This window comes from Chelonoidis abingdonii, chromosome 7, assembly GCF_003597395.2.
Source record: "Chelonoidis abingdonii isolate Lonesome George chromosome 7, CheloAbing_2.0, whole genome shotgun sequence".
NCBI classification, from domain to species: domain Eukaryota; kingdom Metazoa; phylum Chordata; order Testudines; family Testudinidae; genus Chelonoidis; species Chelonoidis abingdonii.
The window spans coordinates 10519423-10542852 of NC_133775.1; the positions used below are offsets into that span (position 1 = coordinate 10519423).

At 42.4% G+C, this 23430-nt stretch overlaps 1 protein-coding gene across 1 annotated transcript in view; it reads left to right on the forward strand.

Annotated features, from left to right (window-relative positions):
* Window positions 1-16331, forward strand: part of C7H1orf185 (chromosome 7 C1orf185 homolog) — a 35165-nt gene extending 18834 nt beyond the window's left edge. The window contains exon 4 of the mRNA XM_075067601.1: window positions 15749-16331. Coding sequence (XP_074923702.1) covers window positions 15749-15832 — 84 coding nt within the window. The 3' untranslated portion in view covers window positions 15833-16331. The remainder of the gene's footprint in view (window positions 1-15748) is intronic.
* The last annotated feature ends 7099 nt before the right edge of the window (window positions 16332-23430 follow it).

The following is a 23430-nucleotide window of genomic DNA, read 5'->3' on the forward strand; positions in this document are numbered from 1 at the left end:
GGTTCTTCTTTGAGTGCTTGCACATGTCCATTCCAATATAGGTATTTGTGTATCCCGAGCACAGTTACCAGCAATTTTTCCCTTAGCGGTATCCGTTGGGTCAACTCTAGTACCCTCTGGCATTGTGCAATCATAGCGCCGATATAAGGCCCTGCCAGTCCTGCCCTCTTTCAGTTCCTTCTTACCACTCATGATGGTTGCTGAAACCTCTCATTGCTTAGGCAATCTCATCTTAGTGTTTCTTTCTCAAATTTTAGTGTAAATAGTTTAGTAGTTTGTTAATTTTAGATCGTTTAAATAGTTTTAGATCAGAGGTCCCCAAATTGTGGGCCATGGCCCCCTAGGGGGACACCAAGGAACATTCAGGGGGGCACAGTGGGGCCTGGATGGCAGACAGGGAGTGCCATCCAGCCCTGCTCTGATCCCAGCTCTGCTCTGGGCCCCTGGCTCACAGCCCTGACCAGCTCTATTCCCACTACTTCCTAATCCCAAAAGCCAAGAGTGGGATTTTTAGACCTGCTCAGTCTCAATCACTATCTCAAGAACCTGAAGTTCCGCATGGTCCCCTTGGCTTCCATCATTCCCTCACTGGATCCTGGGGATTGGTATGTCACCTTCGATCTAACGGACGCCAGAGTTTGTGTTAGATGAAAACTTAGGCACTGCAGACACCCCACCAAAAGGTAGGATTCTCCGCCTCTCCCCACCCCACATTAACCTTAAACTGGCTTCCTTTTCTACTACCCAGAGAATAGGGCCACCACCACAAGGACCCTTTTTTGCCCTGGATTTGCAGTTTGTTCTGTTTTTCAGACTCATATTTTAATAAGCTGGAGACTGTTCCCTCAGGCTTCTTTCACCTTCCATTCTGTCTGCTCAATCCTTTCTTTCACTTAGATGTTCAGTTGAGGAACTTTCCATTGTGGGCCAGGGCCCCACTTTGACTTTCCAGTCAGTTGAGGGTTCCAGAGTTGCAGAAAATGGCTTAGAAAAGAACTAGAAACTCAGCCTCAGTGTCCTACTCTGAAGAGGACCTGCACTCTTTCACTGGGTTCCCAGTCATGGAAAAGCTGCAGAAAAATAGAGAAGAAAAGCGAACATTTTACAGGAAGCAGACACACTCCTACTAGCAACCCCTATTCTCTGTTAACCTCAATTCTAAGCTCTGTATGCAGAGATAAAGCCACTGGTGTGAGCATAAAAAAAGAAAAGGAGCCCTCCTTCCACCCCTTACTGTTTCCTTTCGCTGCTTTTGAGATCACTGAGAGGATTCAAACTGGATTCCTTCCCTCTCTATAAGAGGGGGCTCCTGGGAGATTGTTTTGGAACTTTCTTCCTCCCTTTCTGCAATCCCAGTCCATAGTAGCCTGAATCTGTTGAATTCCAGGCACACTTCAAAGCCCATCTCTGTTTGGTGGAGGGCTGAGCAGTTGAATGTCTGGTGGGAATGTGTGTGGAGGTAAAAGTTTAATGTAAAAACCTGCTAATGCTAAAGAACAGGCAGGTGTTACTAGTTAAATAGCTAAATGGTAACTACTTGAAAAAGTTTTAATTTGTCCTCATGTCTAATAAAAATAAAGGCCACTGTGCCTCAGTCTTTGAAGTATCCCCTTCCAAAATGTAGTTCAGTCTCTTGTCCATTCAGTCATCAGTCTCGCTGCCAAAATTGCCAAATACAGCCATGTGGATTCATGGCCACTAGAAACTGGACTGAAACCATCAGTTCACTTCATGCATATCAAACAGCCATCAAATATTAATTTTTGGCTATGACTGACCTGGACAGGATTTGAAGCAGTGATCATTTCTGTATCCCACACTGGGCACTAGCAAATAGAAGTTAAATGCCAAAGAGAGATCTGTTTAATACACCTACATTTCAGTATGGAATATTTGCTCTTGTCAACTAACAGAGACGTAAAAAAGGGTTTTCCTAACTGTAGCTCAAAAGGAAGAATCCATGGGCAGACTCTGGGGAAACGAAAATAAAGTGGGGGCAGGAGAAAAGAATAAATAGTCTTATTTGGCATACAACCTTTTGGTGCGGATGAAACCGTCAGTTTCCTGGGTTCTTCATGAGTCTTGCTCAGATCTTGATTTGGGAATCTCCTGGTTTCATTACCTTATTTTGATTAGAAAGAGAGGGAGAAATAAAATCCCCTGATATAATTAAGCAGTCAGTTTTCCCAGGATCTTTAGGACTACACCATTTCTTCTGAATACCCCTAAGATATTTCCTCTCTTTATATATCTACCTTGATAGGACCAGATGGAAATCATCTTTGCAACTGGCACACCATAAGCTTGGTTCCCCTTGAAGGATGTTAATGTTGTTCCTGCTTTACTTAGTGTAGGATATATGTAACATTACAAATCCATTACCCTTGCCTCGAAGATTCCAAATTGAAGTGTTATTTTAAACAGCTGTCACTTAAATATTAACTTTGTCTACTCTGTAACATGTTGAGAGAATCCCCGTGGTCTCAGAGATAGTAGTGTATGGAATTGTGGGCTTGAATATGTGTAGAGTAATATTTGAACACTGATCTTTTTATCAACTTTAACAAAATTCAGCATAATCTGAGGAGGAATTAGTAAGAATTATTCTGTAACTTTAGTAAAAATGTTCACAGTTATTTAAATTTCGGCATTTAATGCTTGCTACATTTAATTAGTTTAAATGTGTTTTGTTAATTTTTATGTTGTCAATTTGTACTCCTCCTGTACAGTTAAAATTTATCCTGTGGATTTTACCCTATACAGACTTTAGCTTTGGAAATCTCATTCCATCTTCCCTCCTCCCCCGCTGCCCCATAGTTTGTACCTTGTTCAAAAACATTATCTCATTCAAATGCTTCATTTAGAATCTTGTCTAAAGTCTGTTGAGAAGTAAAAATTGAGAGTTGGACTATATCTTAAGAGAAGTTACTTTTAAGAAAGCATTAAAGGTGACTATTAGTCTTCTTTTTCTTATGTGATAATTTTACATAATTAGCGAAATAAAATGTATTGTAATCTGTAACTTGTTAGTGACTTGATAACATTTTGTTTTATGTATGACAGGAATCAAGCAAAAAGCAAACAGAGGCAGCAACAGGTACTATAACTTTCAGAGTCCAGAACACAAAAATCTGATTTACATTGTTGAAAGCCAGCACAAAATAAAGGAAAGTAAAATGCCAAAATTAAATACTAACCCTGATTGCAAAATACCATTACCAAGACATAGGAATTAAAACAGAAGCCCCATAGCATAGGTTCTGAAAGATACAGAAAAAATATTTTCAACATTGTAATAACTTAACGTGTCAGGCCTTACCGTCAATTGGTGGAAATTGCCATAACTTCACTGAGGATCTGGCCCCTTATCTTTTTGATGCTGACTGTCTTTATACATCAATAGTATTAGTTCCCTTAAAAACTGTGATAGCAATAAGAATATTAATTAGCTTCAAAATAATAGAAAAGACAGAGGCAGCCAAAGAAAACTATATTTTATTGAAAAAGTGCATACTAAATTAAAGAGATGAGGACAAATATTTACTTTCTTCATTAACCAACATAACCTTCATGTTGACTATCCATATGTTTTACAAACAGGTCAGCATATCTGTAAGTATCAGTTTGGTTATAAATCATGGCTTTGAATCTCTTCTCACATCAATTTTTCAATGTAATGCTACTTCTTCAGTGGAGTTACTGTGGATTTTGTGAACTTATAATCAGGCCCTTTAGTTTTACCAAATATGTAATGCAATTTGATGATGCCTATTGCTCTGCAGCATTAACAACCTAACCATCTGCTTACTGTATGGACCAGCTTAAGAGATGATGTACTATAATTGATTATTTAAGCACACACAGTGATAAGCCAATGTGCAATAAGTAAGTGCGGTGGTCCTCCATGTAAAAGCAGTTTACTCTACAATTTCCTGATGGAGCCACTGTCTCAATTTCCCTCCTGGGTCTGGGATAAGCATACACAAACTAGAGTTTGAAATACAGTCTGCTTTCCTGGGTCTGGTATATTAACATACAAAATACATCTCAACATTTGAACACTACTGCTTGCAAGCAGGAAGAAAAGAGAATGAATCAGTTAGGAACCCCTAGCAACAGCTAGCTTTTGCATGAACTAATTTTATAATTTGCCTACTATATTAAAAATAATTCAGTTTTATTCTGTTTGCAACAAAATTAATGACAACAATACTTTATATGTGAGTACAACTACTTTATCTCAATTCGATCTATTTATTTTAGCAAGTGGTTGCTTTTATGAAATCCTGAAATAGAGCAGGGAGGAGTGAAAATCTTACTCAGCCACTGTTAGGAAAAAAAATAAAATGTGACTTCAGAACTCATTAAATTGACAGTAAAGTTTTACACTAAACTATAAAATGGAAGGAAGTATTTTTATATCAATGCAGTTTTGACGATTAAAATATATAGGATTTGACATAAATCTATAGATTAAAACTTTTGTTCAGAGCTCTCTCAATATGTTTTTTGGGTTATTCCTGTATTCTTTGAGATCCCATCAAACAGATCCAATCACAGTGTTTTAGTTTGAGGGATCCTGTTGCAGCAGCGCCATCTTGCCAAGAACCAGTCTCTTTCCTGGTGAATCAGCTTTGTCAGTCAAGCAAGTGCTGATACTAGCAACCTCTGTCCTTCTTCCCCCATCCAACAGGAATGAGATGGCTAGATTCTCTCCAGATTTTCTGATGAAATAGGGTTTTCCCTGAGAAGGAAGTTATGTGCATGTGCACACACACAGCTGGAAATCTCCAGACAATTTCATTTTGGAGCCTGAAACAGTATTCTCTGCTTTGGACCTCTCCAAAGAGGACATTAGGGAGTTAAAAGTTTCCAGAAGAGGCCTTTTCAAATTCAGGTAGAGCCAAAGACCTGCTTCCCTATTTTTGAGGATATTCTGGAAATCAAGAAGAATCCTGTGATAAACCCCTCTTTCCTAAAGACAATGCAGAACCATAGGCTATCCAAATTGTGTTCTGACTCATGTTTCTTATTCTGTGTTCTCCTTCCCCTCTTGCATAAAAGCAAAATGATATCCTAGTTAAGAAGTCCACGTTACCAGTGACTGGGGCCAAAGCCAACTGAGAAGCTGCCTAGAAGGTAGAATCAGCTGGAGCTAGAGCCTAACTAGGGCTATAAGTGTTGGAGCCTTCTTGGGGCAGATAGGCCTGGTGCAGAACCTTTTCCTTTCTTTTGTTCCTTAACCAGTTTGGAGCCCCCTTTTTTTTTCAGGCCCTGCACAACAGTCTATGGGGAGGAGACTGTGAGAAAGGCCTATCTCCAGGGCATGGTAGGAAACAGCCCAAAGACACTCAGCAGGGGGTTTGAACAAATAGACCCTATCTGCTTCATATTGGGTTGCTGAGCTGAAACTCAAGAGTAAAGGGTGGGTGAGGGTTCCCTTACCGGCCTATGTAGGGTGGAGTTGTGAAGACCCTGGAGCAAAGGGCTGGCAGGCCCAAAAGCCTGAAGTTGGGCTGAATTTCTGGCATGATGCTGCCAGACCAGTGTTGTGTTGGACTCACATTTCCTCAGAAGGGGCAGGACTAAAAGTGACGTGGCCAGAAGGCTGAATTGCAAGAAGAAACAGACCATTATAGGGCAGGAATGGCTGTCAACAGGGGGCTCTAGTGGAAGAGAGCCTGCTAGGCCATGGCAAGCCACCAAGGGATGCAGTGGCCCGTGAGCCACATGCTTACAATAATATTCAAGGTCTCAGGATTTTAGAGGAATCTGCCTTTTTCCTTATGCTCTGGCATGTATATGAAAGAAGATGATACTCCTTTCAGGTAGAGAAAAAGACAGCGTTGTGGCGGGTTCAGTCACAAAACCCCCCTTGGGACTGATGTGCTGAGGCTACCTCTTAGCCCGTTTTCCCTGCCAGCCTGGGACTTCAGAACCCTGCCTTGTTGAGTCAGACACGCTAGCCTGCTGCAAACACAGACCCAGGTCTGTGGTCATGTCCCCCAAAGCTGCAGGCTTTAACTGAAAACAACTTAGCAGGTATTCCTGTCTCCAGCATCCAGATACCCAGTTCCCAATGGGTTCAAAACCCCAAATAAATTTGTTTTACTCTTTATAAAGCTTATATAGGGTAAACTCATAAATTGTCTGCCCTCTATTACACTGATAAAAAGATATGTACAGCTGTTTGCTCCCCCAGGTATTAGTCACCAACTCTGAGTTCAATAGTAAGCAAAAGTGATTTTATCATAAAAAGTAAGATTTAAGTGGATCCAAGTAATAACAGACAGAACAAAGTAAATTACCAAGCAAAATGAAACAAAACACGCAAATCTAAGCCTAATACATTAAGAAACTGCATAGTGGTAAACTTCACCTTTAGAGATGTTCCAATAAACTTCTTTCACAGACTGGACTCCTTCTTAGTTTTGGTCCAGCAATCACTCACACCCCCATAGTTACTGTCCTTTGTTCCAATTTCTTTCAGGCATCTTGTGGGGGTAGAGAGGCCATCTCTTAAGCCAGCTGAAGACAAAATGGAGAGGCTTCCAGGGCCTTTTATATTTTCTCTCTTGTGGGCAGAACCCTCTTCGTTCTTCTGTGCAAAGTCACAGCAACAAGATGGAGTTTGTAGCCACCTGGGCAAGTCACATGTCTATGAATGATTCAGCTTTTTGTAGTCCAACGCCATTGTTTACATATTAGTTTGAATGTTCCCGGGAAATCTCAGATGTGGATTGGCGTCTCCCAAAGTCCATTGTCAGTAAGTGTTTCTTGATTGGGCACTTGCTGAGAATAGTCCTTTCTCAAGAAGCCTACCGAATGCTTCACTGAGGCTACTTAGAATCAAACAAATTGATATACAAGTACCTGGCTAATATTCATAACTTTAGATACAAAAATGATATACATAGACAGCATAATCATAACCAGCAAACTACAACCTTTCCATAGACACCAACTTGACCTCCTCTGTGCGAGACCTGGTGCAGCCATAGGACCCTGGTTGCAACAATGATCTATATGGCCACAGTTAATGTCAAAATGTGACAAGCACTGCCTATGAATTTTCCTAAGCTATGTACTTATGTGCAGAACCCGTAAAACACTGGTAGGTTATTGAGATTTCATTATAAAAATGCGCAAAGTACATTTTTAAAACTTTGACAAGCCACAGACCACTAAAAGCCATATCTGCAACTATCTCCTAAACAATTTTCAATTTTTTAGGAAGTGCTACAGCTATTCAAAAAAGGTCACAAAAATGTTTTTATTGAGGAAGTTATATTCACTCTCTTAATTCCTCAAAATGGCTGAACTTTTTTGCTCAAACATTAAAAAAAATCTATTCTGGACAGCAAACAAACCTGCCTAATGTCAATCCAAAAAGTAAAGAATTTAAAGAATTAGAGAATTGTAAGTGACTCTTTAGAATGGTGGCATTTGTGCAAACTTGTCTCTGGGCATAGCTACACTTTCTGCCCATATAATACTATAGGAGTAATAAATGATCCATTGGCCATTTCATAGTCACTAGATTCTTCCAAGCAAGCACTGTCCAGTAATGTCACCTTGATGCTTAAAACTGGTTTTATGTTCTGTATACGTTTCCCTGTTCTTTTTATCTATAAAGGTATTCTTCCTAGTAACTAGTACTTCAACTCACCAAGTATTGGAGTAGCCTGTCCTTTCTTATTACTTCATCTATGTAATCACACACTAAGAAAAAGAAGTGTTTCTAAGACTGTTCCTAGTTTTTCAAAACTAATTTTCCACAGATACCATGCTCTTCCTTCTGCCTGAACAGTTTCCTCCAAGGAAAAGGAATCCTGGTTGCTGAATGGTGCTCATGGCCCTTAATACTATATACATCACCCAGGAATTTGTCAAACAAATCCTAATTTGTACTATCTAAAAGTCACAGAAAGGGACAAAAAAACCCATACTGCTGAGATTCAAGGCTGAGTAGTAGCAGTCTCCCAGGCAAGAGAAAACCAAGCTCTGAAAATCTACAGATGGCTGCATGGCAGTCAGTTCACATCTTCACCAGTCACTATCGAGTTGATGTTCGTAATTCTTCAAACAAAGCATTCAGGCAGAGTTCTGAAATCCCATAGGAGACAATACCCTTGTTTCTTGTCCTATTTTCCACCGCCTGCATAGCCCATTATTTCATATTGGGGAATGCTTCTGAAGAAAGGGAATGGTGATTCCTACCTGTTAATTGCATTTTTGTGAAGGATTCCACTATATTTTGTTGCAATGGTTTTAAAATATTTCCTCAGTTTTACAGTTAATTTTTCCAGTCCTTGAAATGTTAATTGTGCTAAGGCAGTCATTGACTGGTTGTCCACAAGATGGGGCTTCTGCGACAGGGATCTTAATATCCAAATTATAACATTCTGATTAAAAAGCTATCTGATGATGTCACAGTTCACAGGCACAATCTGTTAGTCCATATTTCTGAAGCCCAACACAGAAATATAACATCAGGAACCAAAATTCTTGTTTCTCAGGTAAGAACAGCGTTCTTTTATTGCAGTAGTCTTTCCCATACAATAGTAAATGAGTTTACTTTTCTCTTCACACATGTGGCGCTGGTTTATACTTTATTATTTTGAAAGACATTCAGTTATCAAAGTGATAGGGTGATAGATCGATCAATATGTATTGTAGTTCAAATGCTGTGTAAAATCACCTTTGACTTCAAGTGATTGTCCATATACACATGCCACTAATTGTCCACGTACACCCATGCACTGGGAGTTTGAAGTCTTTTGGCCAGCAGTGTCCATATGGCACATATGCGCCCAAAGAGTCTTTGTGCTCTGTTTTGTGGGCATAAAAGGGCAGATCATGCCATCTGCCACTCAGTCCCTCTTACCACCTCCTGTCTTCATCACAGAGAGGCTCGGTGTCTGTGTTTTCAAGCAAGCTGATTTCCAACCTGTATTTTGTACATGGTTAGTGATTTAGTCTAGTTAGCATAGTTTTCTAGTTGCCTATTGTGCTATTAGTTTCTTCAGTTACCAGAACTAAAAATTCTCTAGAACTGGCTTGGCTTCTACCAAGTATTCCAGGTTCATGTACTACCCCTGGTGAGGAGGCAGCTACATCTGCCAATGATGGCCATTTGAAAGTCCTTTACTAACAGGACTTTCAAGGATGGGGAAGCCTGATGGGCAAATCCTTGGACACAGGTGTGCAGAACCCCACTGCATATGACCTTTCAGAGCAGAACAGTTCCAGTGGTAGGTCATTTGCTCATGAGCTGGATCACTGGTCTCCAACTTCAGTACAGGCTCTAAAGTTGACCAAATCTGACAAGACTTTGTCAGAGAAGGTACAGGGATAAAGAAGGTATTAGGGGTAGATCTCGAACAGAGACCACAAAAAGAACTTCACCTCCACACTACTTTTCCTCCAAGATTTCACAGCCCTGTGCATTTTCTTTTGAAACTTAATTTCACTGTAGTGCTGAGGATTCAGCACTGAGACAACTCTCAGATGAGCTGTTGAGATTGGTGCTGTTGAAAGCTCCCTCATGTAAGAGCTCAGCTCAATCAATGTCCGATTCTTCAACATCAGCACTGAAAAATGTTATTCTGGCCCCGTAGACCACAGTAACACAGTCTATGGCACTAGTGGCTAGACTGGCACTCAGTGAGCTCATGGCACTGTCTTTGCTGGTGACCCCTTGGGATCAAATGGCATTGACAATGTTAACAATGCCAATGGACCTCATATTGCTTTAAGAGCTGGTATTCCCCTGATGTCCATTTCTATTGCAATGGTGGCACCTGGGATTTCCTTTACTATGGCACCAAGCACCTCTAGGGCATTAGCAACATGAATCATGTCTCTCTCTGGTTCCAGGTGATTGGGATAAATTCACATCTCTTGACCTTGAAGGTGAGTACTTCTATATATCAATAATACCACCACACAGGAAGTACCTAAAATGTATGGTAGGTCATGACAATTATCAATACTAAGTCCTGCCCTTTGGACTGTTGATTGCATCGAGGGTGTTCACAAAGGTAATAGCAGTTGTTGTACTCTTACTTGGATGACTGGCTGGTATGAGGAAGATTTATTCATTAGGTGTCAGAAACCATTTGTTATATCTTCAGTTTGTTCCAGAGCCTGGGCCTGAAAGTCAATATGAAAAGTCCAACTTGATTGCTGTTTAAAGACTCTATAGAAGCAAACCTGATCTCTACCAAATCCATGGCTCATTACTTCAGGACAGATTTGAGACTCTAATTGTCTTAATAACATAGCTGGAGTCAAATCTAAACACCACAGTAGGCGCTTGCCTCACTCTACTAGGGCACATGGCATCATGCACCTTTACGACACTGCATGCCAGACTACGCATTTACTGCATGCACGGCTGGTTAAAGTCGGTGCGTATTCCCATTAAGCATAATCTGGGCATGCCCTTTTCTTTGCCTCCACTAGTACTATCATCCCTGAAATGGAAGAGGAATTCTGTGAACACCTGTGGGGGGATTTCTTTTTTCACCACCCCCAAGACTGTAGTGATGGATGTGTCTGTCTTGGGGTAGCAAGCTCCAATATATAGTCTTTGGGTCTATAGCCTTTGGATCACATGAGAAATGTGAATGCACATCAGCCTCCTAGAATTCAGAGCAGTGCAGAGAGCTTGCGAGTCCTTTCTCCATCACATCAAGGGTCAGTCCAAAGAATGCATCCACCATGTTCTATATCAACAAGCAGGGTGAGACAAGATCTTCCCTGCTGTATCAAGAAGCAAGCAGGCTATGGAACTGGTGTCTCAGATACCAAATCTCCCTCTTGGTGGTACACTTACCTGATCTGTAAAATCATATTGCAGACAATTTGATTGGGCACTTCTCTAATCACAAATGGGAAATCACAGAATCTATTCTCTGGGGCATATTTTCATTCTGGGGTTATCCTTGAATGGACCTGTTTGCAACACAAAAGAGCAAGTGCCAGGTGTTCTGTTTGAGAGGGGAGCACAAGACCAGGATCCCTGCCTGACGCTTTCTTAATCCCATGGCCTGGAATTCTAACATATGCCCACCTTGTGGTCCCATTGATTCCCAAACTGGTATGTAAGGTCAGACAGGACTCAGCCAAGCTGATACGGATAGCAGAGGCAATTTTGGTTTCCAGACATCCTGAACCTGACAGTCAGCCAGCTGAGACCCTTTCCTCTGCTTCCAGAACTATTATCACAGAACAAAGGGAAGATCCTACTCCCAGATCTGAAGTCCCTTAATTTCACAGCTGGATTGATAGATGGATGTCAAGTATAGAGCAATTATGTGATTTACCTGTGTAGAATATCTTAGTGAACAGCAGCAAGGGCTCTGCTAGGCACTCATAACTTGCAAGATGGACAAGGTTTTCTTGTTGCTGGAGTCAGAAATTCCTTACTCCCCAAGAAGCATCCATTATTACAGATCTTGGATTACCTGCTCGGTTTGAAACAGGGTATCTGATTGATTAGTTCAGTCAAAGTCAACCTGGCAGCTGTTTTGGACCACCACCCACCAAACTGAGTGTCACCGTTTTTTCTCATCCATCTGCAGTTAGATTTCTCTAAGGTCTAGTTAAGGTTTACCCAGCTATTAAAGAACTGATCCCACTGTGGGACCTGAATTTAGTGCTCTCGACTCTCATGGGTCCATCATTTGAACCAATGGCAATGTGCTCTCTGCTACACTTATCAGTTAAAACATCCTTTCTTGTTGCTCTCATTTAGTGAGATGAATATGAGAGATCCAAGTACTAATGACTGACTCTCCTTATACAATGTTTTACCCTGATCAGGTGACCCTAAAGAACTCAGTCTAAGTTTTGCCAAAGGTAGTTACGGAGTTTCGTCTGAACCAGAAATTCACCTACCTATATTTCTTCCTAAGCCTCACACTTGCAAGGTGGAGGCTGTGGTTTGCATCTTAGCTGTCAGACATGCCTTGGCATTTTACCTGCAAAGAACAAGAACATTCAGATCTTCACCTAGATTATTCATCAGAGATGATGAAAGACAAGGCCATCTAATCTCAGAGACTGTCAAAATATCTATCAGATTGTGTCAAACTTGTTATGAGGTGGTGGCCAGGGTGGATCCCCTGGCCATCCTGAGAGCTCTTTGAGAGTTCAGGCAGCCTTAACAGCATCATTGAAGAATGTCTGTGATGAGCTGGGTTCACAGGTGGTGTTTCCTAGTGGTTAGAGCTGTGGTCTCCAAACTGTGAGGTGCACCCCTCTAGTGGTTCATGGAAGAACGTTCAAGGGGTGCGGCGGGGCCTGGATCAGCCCCACTAGGGGTGGGGAGGGAGCACTGCCCCACCCCTCTCTGCCCCCAGCTGCGTTCCACCCTCCGTAACTCTAGCGTTGGCCACCGGCTCCTGGCTCCACTCCTGGCCACAGCCCCAGCTGCAGCTCTGACCGCAGCCCCACTCCTGGCCATATCTCCAGCCCTGGCCCCAACTGCAGCTCTGCTCCCAGCTACAGTCCCACTCCCAGTCCCAGCCAAGGCCCCACTCCCGCTCCCACCACTGCTCACGGCCACACAGCTCACAGCCAGCTCACGGCCACACAGGGACGTCGGAACAGGGGGTGGCCAAGGGGCCATGGCCTTCCCACTTTTTCCCATGGGCCTGGCCCCCTACCCTCTTCTTCTCCCTGAGGCCCCACCCCCCAAGCCAGGCCAGAAGCTGGAGCTCAGCATAGGTAAGAGCAGCCTGGAAAGCCCAGGTAGCTATTGGGAAGTGCCAACCCTCCTCTTGCCTGGGTTGGGGGGCCAGAGAGCAGCATTCAGCCCATGTCCCCGCCCCCTGGACTCCCCACCCAGGGCAGATGAGGGTCTGCAGCTCCCCACAGCTGCCCATGCAGCTCTTACCATGGCCCGCATGTGGCTCTTTGGTCCTCGAGGTCCCACCCCCAGGCCAGGCCAGAAGCTGGAACTAGGTTGGGGTAAGAGCCGTGTGGGCATCTATGGGGAGCCGCGGAGCCTCCACCTGCCCTAGGTGCGGTGGGGGGTGGGAACATGGGCCTGGAGCTGTTCTTGGGGCCCCCTGCTCCCTGGTCCAGCTCTAGCTTCTGGCTTACCCCGGAGGCAGGCCTTGGGAAGGGGCAGAGCAGGGACAGAGCCATGGAGGGGGTGGGGCCTCATTCCTCCCACTTTTGGGAAGAATCTGTCACCTCTGCAGCCACAGCCCCGCTTCTCCCAGCTCCTAATCATGGCTCTGGCCCCAGCTCCCGGGGTGGTGCGAATCAGGTAAGGGGGGTACAACTGAAAACATTTGGGAACGATTGGGTTAGAGGGTGAGGCCCCTGATCATCACATCTCTACTCTTCCCTCAGACCACCTTCACACTTAGTGTTAGTTTGGTTTGATTCAACAGTCTGGTCAGGTTACCACTTAGTCCTATCTCCCCCCAAGGAAGACAGAGTTTCTAGGAAGATACAGGGTTTGGCTATTGACCCCCTATGAGTGATCCCAACCAGGGGTTGCAAAAGGTATTAATCCTCCAGGGAGAAGTCTAGAAGGTAAGGGTTTTCATGCCCTTCTTGATGAGATGGGAAATTGGCACCCTCCCTCTCCATCAGGCTCTGGCCCATGGCCCTGTAAGGGTTACCAAATGTACAGTGCTAGGGGTGCCTGAAGGATGCTTCCCTGGACCGCTTCCTAACACCCATTCTCTTGTTGGAGTCTTGCAGTCTGTCACAAAGTTATAAGAGAAAAGATACCAATTGGACCTTCAGCCCCTCTGGGCTTAGCAGGCAGGCCTCTTCCTCTACCAGAGGAGGTTTCTGCAGCGTCCTTCTTCCTGCCCTGTCAGGCTCCTTCGGACCTGTCTGGCTCCTTTTTAAGCTCCATCCCCTCCTGGAGCATGCTCTGCAGGTGCGGCTCTAATGGGGGATTTATACACCCCGTCACAGTGTCTATTTTAGTTATATGGAGAGTAGCCGGGGATTTTGTTCACATGCTTAAGAGACATGATTACTGAGTTCTCTAGGTCAGATGCTGCATTTGGGAAGGCTGCTCTGCAATCTTTATTCTGTTAAGGCTGAGCTCCCATCTACTTGCAGCTGGTCTATTGCTTGGGAATCACCAGTCATGGAATATGCATACAGGAACTCCTCACTTAACGTTGCAGTTATGTGCCTGAAAAATGCAGCTTTAAGCAAAATGATGTTAAGCAAATCTAATTTCCCCATAAGAAGTAATGTAAATGAGGGAGTTAGATTCCAGGGAAATTTTTTTCTATATGCACACTCTCTCTCTCTCTAAGTTTTAAACAAACAATTTAATACTGGTACACAGTGATCATGATTGTGAAGTAACTCTGATAAATAACCACTGTCTAAATCCATTGATTTTGTGGGTTTATCCCTTTGTATCATTTCAAGGCAGAATTTTTGCCTTTAACATCTTATTTTGGTAGAGGGGTTTTACAGTACAGTAGTAATTTTCACTAAATTTTCAACAGTAATTCAACATGTAATAGTTTGTGTAGGACACTTCAACAACACAATACCTCAAGTGTGCTAAAGAAAACAAGACTGCTTTCACTCTTTGCATCCTTGGGATAGTGAGAAGTAGTCAACAACCCCAGAATAAGCGTGAGATAGTATGGACCATCAAAAAAATTACATGCCACTCTAAGAAGATTATGTAAAGCCATCTACAACACCAAAGGGATTACTTGGGAAAGTTCACAGTGTTGTGGATGTGTCTTCTAAGGCAATCCATAGCTTTCTGTATGACCCTTTGAAAAAGTCAATAGCCCCATTGACTCTGTTGAGAAAGTAACATCCCCAAGGAGGACTGCATGAAGTCATCAGTTGCTGAAGAGGGACTAAATAAGAAAGCTTTCAGTCTTAGAGAGACTACATGGTGTAAATTTATCTATCTATATAAGACTTCCTGAAGCAGTGCCAGCCTGGGTATAGTTTATCATGCAATCATAATCTATGAAGTCTTATAAAGAACTCAGACTACAAGGGTTTCAGGCATTTGTTTTCAATGGGACTTTGTACAATATTTCTTAATTTTGCCCTCAGTGTCTCAGTACTACTTTGAGCCTCTCAACTCCTCCATGCCTCTCTAAGCTTGTTTCACCTTCTTGGCCTTTTTTTCTTTCAGTACCCCAAATTATGTTCTTAATGACATTTATGAATCACATTCTGTAAAATTTTGATAAAAACTCATTAAAAGAGGTTATTGCACATGGTAGGCATATATATATTTTAATCCATGAAAACCATTTTTCCCAATTTTAGCTAAAATATATAAACTAATTTTGGATTAAAAAAACTGATATATGCCATATTTCCATAAGTTAATTGTACAGAAAAGATACTAGACCTCATTCCTAACCCACCTGCCAGTGCAAGGTGTTAGTTAAAATACAGATATTCTGTCATCTCATGAATTATGGGGGGGAGTTTTCAAAAGTAAGGGATTCAGCAGCTCAGATCCCATTGAAAGTCAATGGAAGTCATGCTTTTAGATCTCTTGGTGCTTTTGAAAATCTCCCATTTAATTACAATTCCTTAATGAATTCTACCAGAACACAGTAAGAATAACATGCATATAGTTATACATTTAACTTTACTACTACACTTTAAACTATTGCACTGAAAATAGTCTCAGTAAACGTTATAATTTAATCTGTTGTCATGGTCATATTTTAATTCATGACATCTAATGGACAGTACCAACATGTTGTCATTGCAGCTGCTGAAAGTTATATTACAGATGACTTTTGTTCTGGTACAAAAACAGTCGTGTGTAACAGCTCAGCTTCAGAGGTCAACTTGAATACGCCAAGCAGGAGTTTGACTGTAAATTCCAGGACTTCCTCATTTACATCTTCATCCAGCAGGAGTATAGGAACGTCCTGTGACTGTTTATCAGATGATTCCACTTCTCATGTTTCACTCTCAAATGAAATTTTTACAGGAAACCTGAACTCATACTTGTCAAGTATTAACACAAAGAAAAGAGTTATAATTCCTGTTGTATTTCAGTTAAACTACTCATCCTGTGATGATCAAGAAAATGAAAATTCTACTAAAACATTCCCACAGCTTGGAAAAGCAAGGATTCCAAAGTCAAGACTTGAAGACAATGCTGTCATATCTTCCCCCTTTAATGAAACACTGACTGTAGTGAAATCAAGTGAAGACATAACCCATCTACCCATTTCTGAGTCAGCACGAAAATCCATGGGGAATATTTGCAAATACCATTCATTAGATTCCAGTTGTCTCACTGGTGGTGATTGCTCTCATTTCCCAGAACCAGACAATGACTTGAATGACTAAGCCTATTTGAAATATGAGGAATGACAGACTTGCTTTTATAATAGTAAAATTCATAGTAAGAATGTATCAATAGTAATTTAAAAACATTAATTTACTCAAACTAATACAAATTCTGAATTATTTTTCAAGAAAATAAACTTGACTAACAATGCCTTTTGCTGACATGTTTTAATTTTCAGGGAGGGTATTTATTTCATCAATTCATGACTGGGTGTGCTAAACCACAGGCCTCAGAATCTTCCCTATTCCTTTGTCAAACAGGCAAGACTGATGAATGATCAACTTGTAAAAATTTTACACCCTCTAAGCATCTCCTCTGAGTTCCCAGTACTACTTCTGTTTTGGGGCAATTCAATCCCAAGATTGGGTCACTTATTTTTTTCAGCACTTACCTGTACAAATATCTACCTCCAAGCCTAAAAAGTAGATCAAGTATTTCAAACTAGTCATATGAATTACCAATACATGTTAGTGTGTTTTATGGATAATACAGAGTATTATTATTTTACAGATAATACAGACATAATACACTAATCTTTAGTGCCAGCTAAACTCTTCAGAAGATCCACCCCTCTGTACTGATGCTTGGTGGTCAGTCTCCCCTATACAGGGCAGTTCAACCATGCACACCTAATGACAGACTGTAAGGGCTAGATTCACAAAGGAAATTAGGCAACTAGAAAATCATTGGGTTACACAAAGCCTGAATTAGGTGCTTAGGTTCCCTGTACAGCGAATTGGGATAGGTGCCTCAGAATTGGATTCACAAAAGCCAGCGTACGAGGCAGCTCCCAGCCTAATCTAGCCAATGGGAGATGCCAAGACAGGGCTTGTTTCCTAAGCCCCACCCCTCTCAGAGTACGGCACCTAAACCCAGGCTGAAGAGAGCCACCTCCCTCTGTTTGGGATTCTTAGCTGCAAACCCTCTTGTGGGGTTAGGTACCTATGCCATTTTTGCAAGAAGCTTGGGAGAGTGGGAAGGACTACTTCCCAGTGGTTAGCATCCTGGAAATCTCACTTCCCATGTGAGAGCTTTAACCAGCAAGCTAAAGAGTCATTTTCATGCTCTCTCTGGTCCAAAGACTACTAATTTATTCAATTTATTTATTTATCTAGTTATTTATCCCTAATGTAGTCTGAGAATGCCACCTGAAATGGTCGATGAACCTACCCTTAGTCTTCCCAAAACTACACTCAGTGCAAGGGGAAAAGAAATTACACACTCGACATCTCCAGAGTCTTAGTCTAGTATGCTGACAGGACCATGTCTTTTAGGTTCTGTCCTTGACTCTTTATAAGCATCTGGCCCTTCCAAGTACCAGGCTATCTTGTCACAAAGGATCTCTAAATGGATCACAAAGTGTGTTTCTGTTATTAGATGGCTGGTGAACTAGTCACTCCACCATGCATAGTCAGTGGTCAGCCTGCTTCAGAAAATTGCTGATATCTGAGATCTGCAGGGCAGCAATGTGGAACAACCTACTGACCTTTATCAAACATTATACCCTTTATTCCATTATGCCCATACATTATGCTAGCTCAGATGGCAAATTTGGGGGTGCAGTACTTTAAGCCTTATTTGATTAATACAACTGAAACTCCTCGTTCCAACCATCCAGTGAGCATACCAGTCACCTATAATGGGATTCACGTTTACCATCTTTGATACTGTTGAAACACGACCGGGGAAGCAGAGAGAAACAGCCTGCTTCTAGCAAGACAGTATCAACAGATCTTGCTCCATAATCTCTGATACCTAGCATCATGACTCCCTCAGTACTACAGAAGTTTAAGCAGCCACCTGAGACTATACTCTCTTCAACGTAGTCAACATTGTCTGCCCCGACAGCTTCCACTGCAAAGGACTCATCCAAGCAGACTCCTTCCTCAGCACTGTTAACCTACCTCGCACCACAGGAGTTTAGGTATTCCAAGGACCAGTTTGTTTCAGATGAGTCAATGTCCCCTCTTGATGGGTATTGGCATTGACATGGTCATCAAAATTACACCTCTCCTGAGAACCATCTGATTCCCTAGCATTTTCTGGCAGAGCTCCCTCTTTGAACAATGAGGAGGACCTCTCTTCTGACTCTCACAGCTCAGAGTAAGATTTCCCTACCTACCAGTATAGGGTGTCCCTCACTAAAATCTACAAGGAAAAGGATGACTCATGAGGAAGATAAATTCAGGGTTCTGCTTATTGGTATGAGCAGCAGTGGATGCCACCAACTATTCCTTATGGTCCCCATCAGTGGCCATATTGGGACCCTGGAGCCACCACCTTTCTGAATGGGACTATCAGGACGGATAGTCTCTTACTCCATCTGTTCCTCCTCAGCTACCTGAGCTGTAGGAAGAAATCTTTGAAGAGTAAGAGGCTAGAGTAGACAAGGAGGTCACTCTACAGACTAACATTTCCTCGTCTTCCCCAGATGAGGCTGTGATGCTTCCCTCCCCTTCCCTGGCTGATGCTTTAAACAATTTCAGGACCTAATGAAAGAAGTGGCGGATTGTCTGTAGATCCCCCTTTAAGACGTACGAGAGTCAAAGCACAAGCTTTTGGATATTTGCAAAGGACATCTTCTGATTGAGTGGCCTTTCTCATTAATGAGTCCCTCATGGATCCTGCCAAAACCATCTGGCATACCCTAGCAAGAGTACCACCCATGTGCAAACGTGCTGATAAATATTATGTTTCAGCCAAGGATTCTGAATTTTTATTTTTCCCCATTCTTCTCCTAACTCCTTGGTCATTGATGCTGTAAATGAATATGGAAGACTGCATCACGCTAAATCAACCTTATATGACATGAACCAAAAACACCTTGACCTTTGTGGTTGAAAGAGATAAGTCTGTGACCCTACAGTTTAGGATCACAATTTACCAAGCTTTTATTGTGAAATACAACCACTTTTATTGAACACCTTTTCAACAGAACATCACAAACAGTTCCAGGCCATCATAATAAAAGATCAGCTACTGACTAGAACATCATTACAAGCCTCCTTAGGTGCTGCTGTTACTGCAGCTCAATCCATCTCCGCGGCAATTGTCATGTGTCAGGCATCTCGGCTCTAGCTGTCTGGGTTCCCTAAGGCAGTCCAGAACACTGCTGAGGACCTCCCCTTTAATGGTCTGAAACTCTTTGCTGAGACCACTGATGAATCACTACACACCTTAAAATACCCCTAGGCCATCTTGCAATCTTTTGCGATTTATACATTTCCTAGTAAACAAATATTTAGTTGATCCCAGAAGACCCAGAGATTCTGCCCCCTCCAGTTTTCTCGTTACTAAAGACCTACTGAGCCACCTAAGAAAAAATTAAACACCCAGTCAACCAATGGAACTCGTTACTAGGGGATAACTGGATCACTTGATAATTGCCCTGTTCTGTTCATTCCCTCTGAAGCATCTGTCAGCAGCCTCTGTCAGAAGACAGGATACTGGGCTAGATGGACCATTGGTCTGACCTAGTATGGCCATTATTATGTTCTTAACCAAGGTTTCAAAGAAAGATACCACCCAGTACATCAGCTTCAACCACTCAACCATTCTCATGATCAAAACATAAGTTTTGGTGGTCTGATCAAAGGCCTGGAACACCGCTGTTTCTCGTATCTCCAGCTGCTCCCACTTTCTACCCGCATGGGAGCAGACTACATCCAAACAATGGTTGTTGGACATTATAAAATTGGGTTACTCCATTAATTTTACCTTCCTTCCCCCACCCTAGCTTTCTTCCCTGTCCTTCTTCAGGGACTTTTCTCACAAACACTTGCTGAGACAGGAAATAACCTTCTATCTATGGTTAGGATTCATAGAACCAGTTCTTGCACAGCACAGGGGGAAGAGATTTTACTTCAAGTATTTTCTGGACTCAAGGAAGAATAGAGGGTAGAGACCTAGTCCAGATATAAAAGACTCCTAAACAACTTTGTGAAAGAACAAAAATTCAGGATGGTGACTCTTGCAGTTATAATTCCATCACTGAATCCCGAGGATTGGTTTTTGTCCCTCAGCCTTCAGGACGTGTATTTTCATATGATGATTCACCCATCTCAGAAGAGATTAATTCAGTTTCTCATTGACCAAGACCACTTTTTGTATTAGGTATTTCCATTTGGCCTTTCCTCTGCTCTGGGGTATTCTCAAAGATTTGGGGGGCGCTAATAGTTTTTCTGTACCTCGATTAGCTGCTCAAAGGCCAGTCTTACAATGAGATTATTTCTGACATGAAGACAGCTTTGTTCCTCAAGCTAGATTTCCAGCTCAACACTGAAAAATCCTCTTTGACCCCAGCACAAAGGATAGAATTCATAACGGCCTCTTTACATGCAATAACATCCAGAGCTTACCTCCCCATGGACAGATTTATGATTCTATCAAACCTTATTACAAATACTCAAATAAGCCTGCAGACTTCAACAAGAAATTGTCTTAAACTTTTGGGACATGTGGAAGCTTGTAACTTTGTAATGTGTCTTGCAAGGTTACATCTTTGCTGTTTGCAGGTATGGCTCAGCACAGTTTATATGCTGAACAAACATCATTTGGACAGGCTAGTATCAGTCCTTTTTCAAGTACAAGACTCCCTCAATTGGTGGAAGAACTGTCACAACATCTGTGGAGATGTCTCCTTTATTCAGCCATCTCCAACCATCACCATAACGAGAGATGCATCTTCTGGGCAGGGTGCATCTAGGGACACATAAAATTCAGGGCAGATAGACTTCTCAAGAAGCTCGTTTACAGATCAACCTCCTGAAGTTGAAAGCAGTCAGGAATATCTATATTCATTTTCTCCCATCAAAATCATGACAGACAATGTAGCTTGCATGTTTTACATCAACCAACAAGCAGGATGGGGCGAGTTCCCCTTTCTCTTTGTGCTGAAGCAATAAAGTTATGGAACTGGTGCATAGCCAATCAGATACTCATGTCAGCAGCTTACCTTCCAGGCATTCAAAATATCATGGCTGATGCTTTCAGCATGATTACACGTGGGAGTTAGATTGCCGGATTCTTAATCATATTTTTTTCTGACCTTGTGCTTTCCAGAGGTGGGTCTTTCTGCCACCCTCACCAACAAGAAGTGTAGACGGTTTTTGTTAGGGCTTCCCCTGCTCTCCCTTGGTTCTTGTCACACAGACAGACAGCAGAAGACCAGAGTCCAAAGTCCAGGCAATGCGATGTTTATTGGGGTTACCATGCAAGCATAATCTCAGCTCTTTACATGAGTAGAGCTTTTCCTGTTCCTTTTTTCCACCTCAGGCTTAATTATACTTGTAGTGGATGCCCCTGGTCCCATCCCTTACAATTTATGGTCATGTTCCATTTTGGAGGGTTGTGAGTCTGGGGTCTTCGGCATCACCTCTTTTGTGCCCCATGGGAGGGATAGGGAGTGAAGTTATGTACTTGCCAGGGTCACCTCATCTCTGGATTTTTAGTGTTTCTTATGCCTCTTCCCCTAACCTGCCTTGCCCCTCCCTACTGGTTGTTTGACCTTGCCTTGAGATAGGAGTTGAGGCAGTTTCAAGTATACACTCGTATATTAAATTACCACCATACCCAGCAACACTTTAACTGTCTTCCTTATCTTATCTCATTGTGTTATAAACCTCATCTGGTTAGGCAGAAGCAACACGGTGGTTCATACATATTAGTAAGGATATAAAAGTATCAAAAATAAAACCCAAAATTCTATCTCAGACTAACAAACAGGCCTATATACTAACAGTTTTGCTCAAGAGGGGGCTTGGGCCCTCAATGACTGGGAGATGCTTTCCTTGTTCCATGGATGAAAGAGCCTTCTGTATGTGTTTCCTCCAACACCTTTGATATTGAAAGTGTAAACATCAAACAAGACAAAGCCAAGGTCATATTCATAGTTCCAATGAGGCCCAGATAGGCCTGCTCCCCTTAGCTAATTGGTCTTGCTGTTTGGTGATCAATCTTCTGTCTATTCCTCATATCTCTCTTAATATGCATGTCACACTCTCCATCCCAACTTGGGAATTCTGCATCTCAGGGCTTGGTTCTTCAATGGTTCTTAAGAATCGAGACTTCCTGTTCTGCAGAGGTATAGCAGGTGTTGATAAACAGCAGGAAAAGTTCTATGTGGAACACTTTCAAAAATGGAAGAGAGTCCACCATTGGTGTGACCAGTGGTGTCTTTTTTTTCATTCCTCACTCTCAGCTGTCCTTGACTATCTGTTGGAATTTAAAACAAATCAGTATTATTTATGAGATATATCAGAATTCACTTAGAGCTATAACAGCCTTCCATTTCTTAGTTGAGGGATTCTTATTGTTTGCTCATCCCATGATGGTAAGATTTACAAGGGATTGGAAAACTTTTTTTTCCCTCCCTGTATGGGATCTAAACTTAGTACTGAAGTGTCTTATGGGACCTCCCTTCGAACAATTGGATACCTGTTCTCTTCTTAGCTTCTTCATGATGGAATATTCTTGGTGGCCATCATTTCTGCCCAAAGAGTCAGGGAAATTGGATCTTTAAAGGCAGATCCTCTTTTTACAGTATTTTTCAAGGACAGTATCATATCATATTGCCTCTGTATAAATTCATGGTATGCCCGCATGCAGATATGGTCATCCCATCTCAAAAAAGATATATTGGAATTGGAAAAGGTTCAGAAAAGGGCAACAAAAATGATTAGGGGTATGGAATAGCTTCCATATGAGGAGAGATTAAGAAGATTGGAACTTTTCATTTTAGAAAAGAGATAACTAAGGAAGGATATGATAGAGCAGTGGTTCTCAACCAGGGATTGGGGACCCCCTAGGGGGCCTCGAGCAGGTTCCAGGGGGACCTCCAAGCACGGCCGGCATTAGACTCGCTGGGGCCCAGGGCAGAAAGCTGAAGCCCCACCGCATGGGGCTGAAGCCCAGGTCTCCGAGCCCTGCCACCTGGGGCTGAAGCTGAAGCCTGAGCAATGTAGTTTCATGGGGGGGCCCTGTGACATGGGGTCCCAGGCAATTGCCCTGCTTGCTACCCCTTAACACCAGCCCTGTCTTTTATATGCAGAAAACCAGTTATTGGGGAACAGGTGGGCCATGGAGCTTTTATA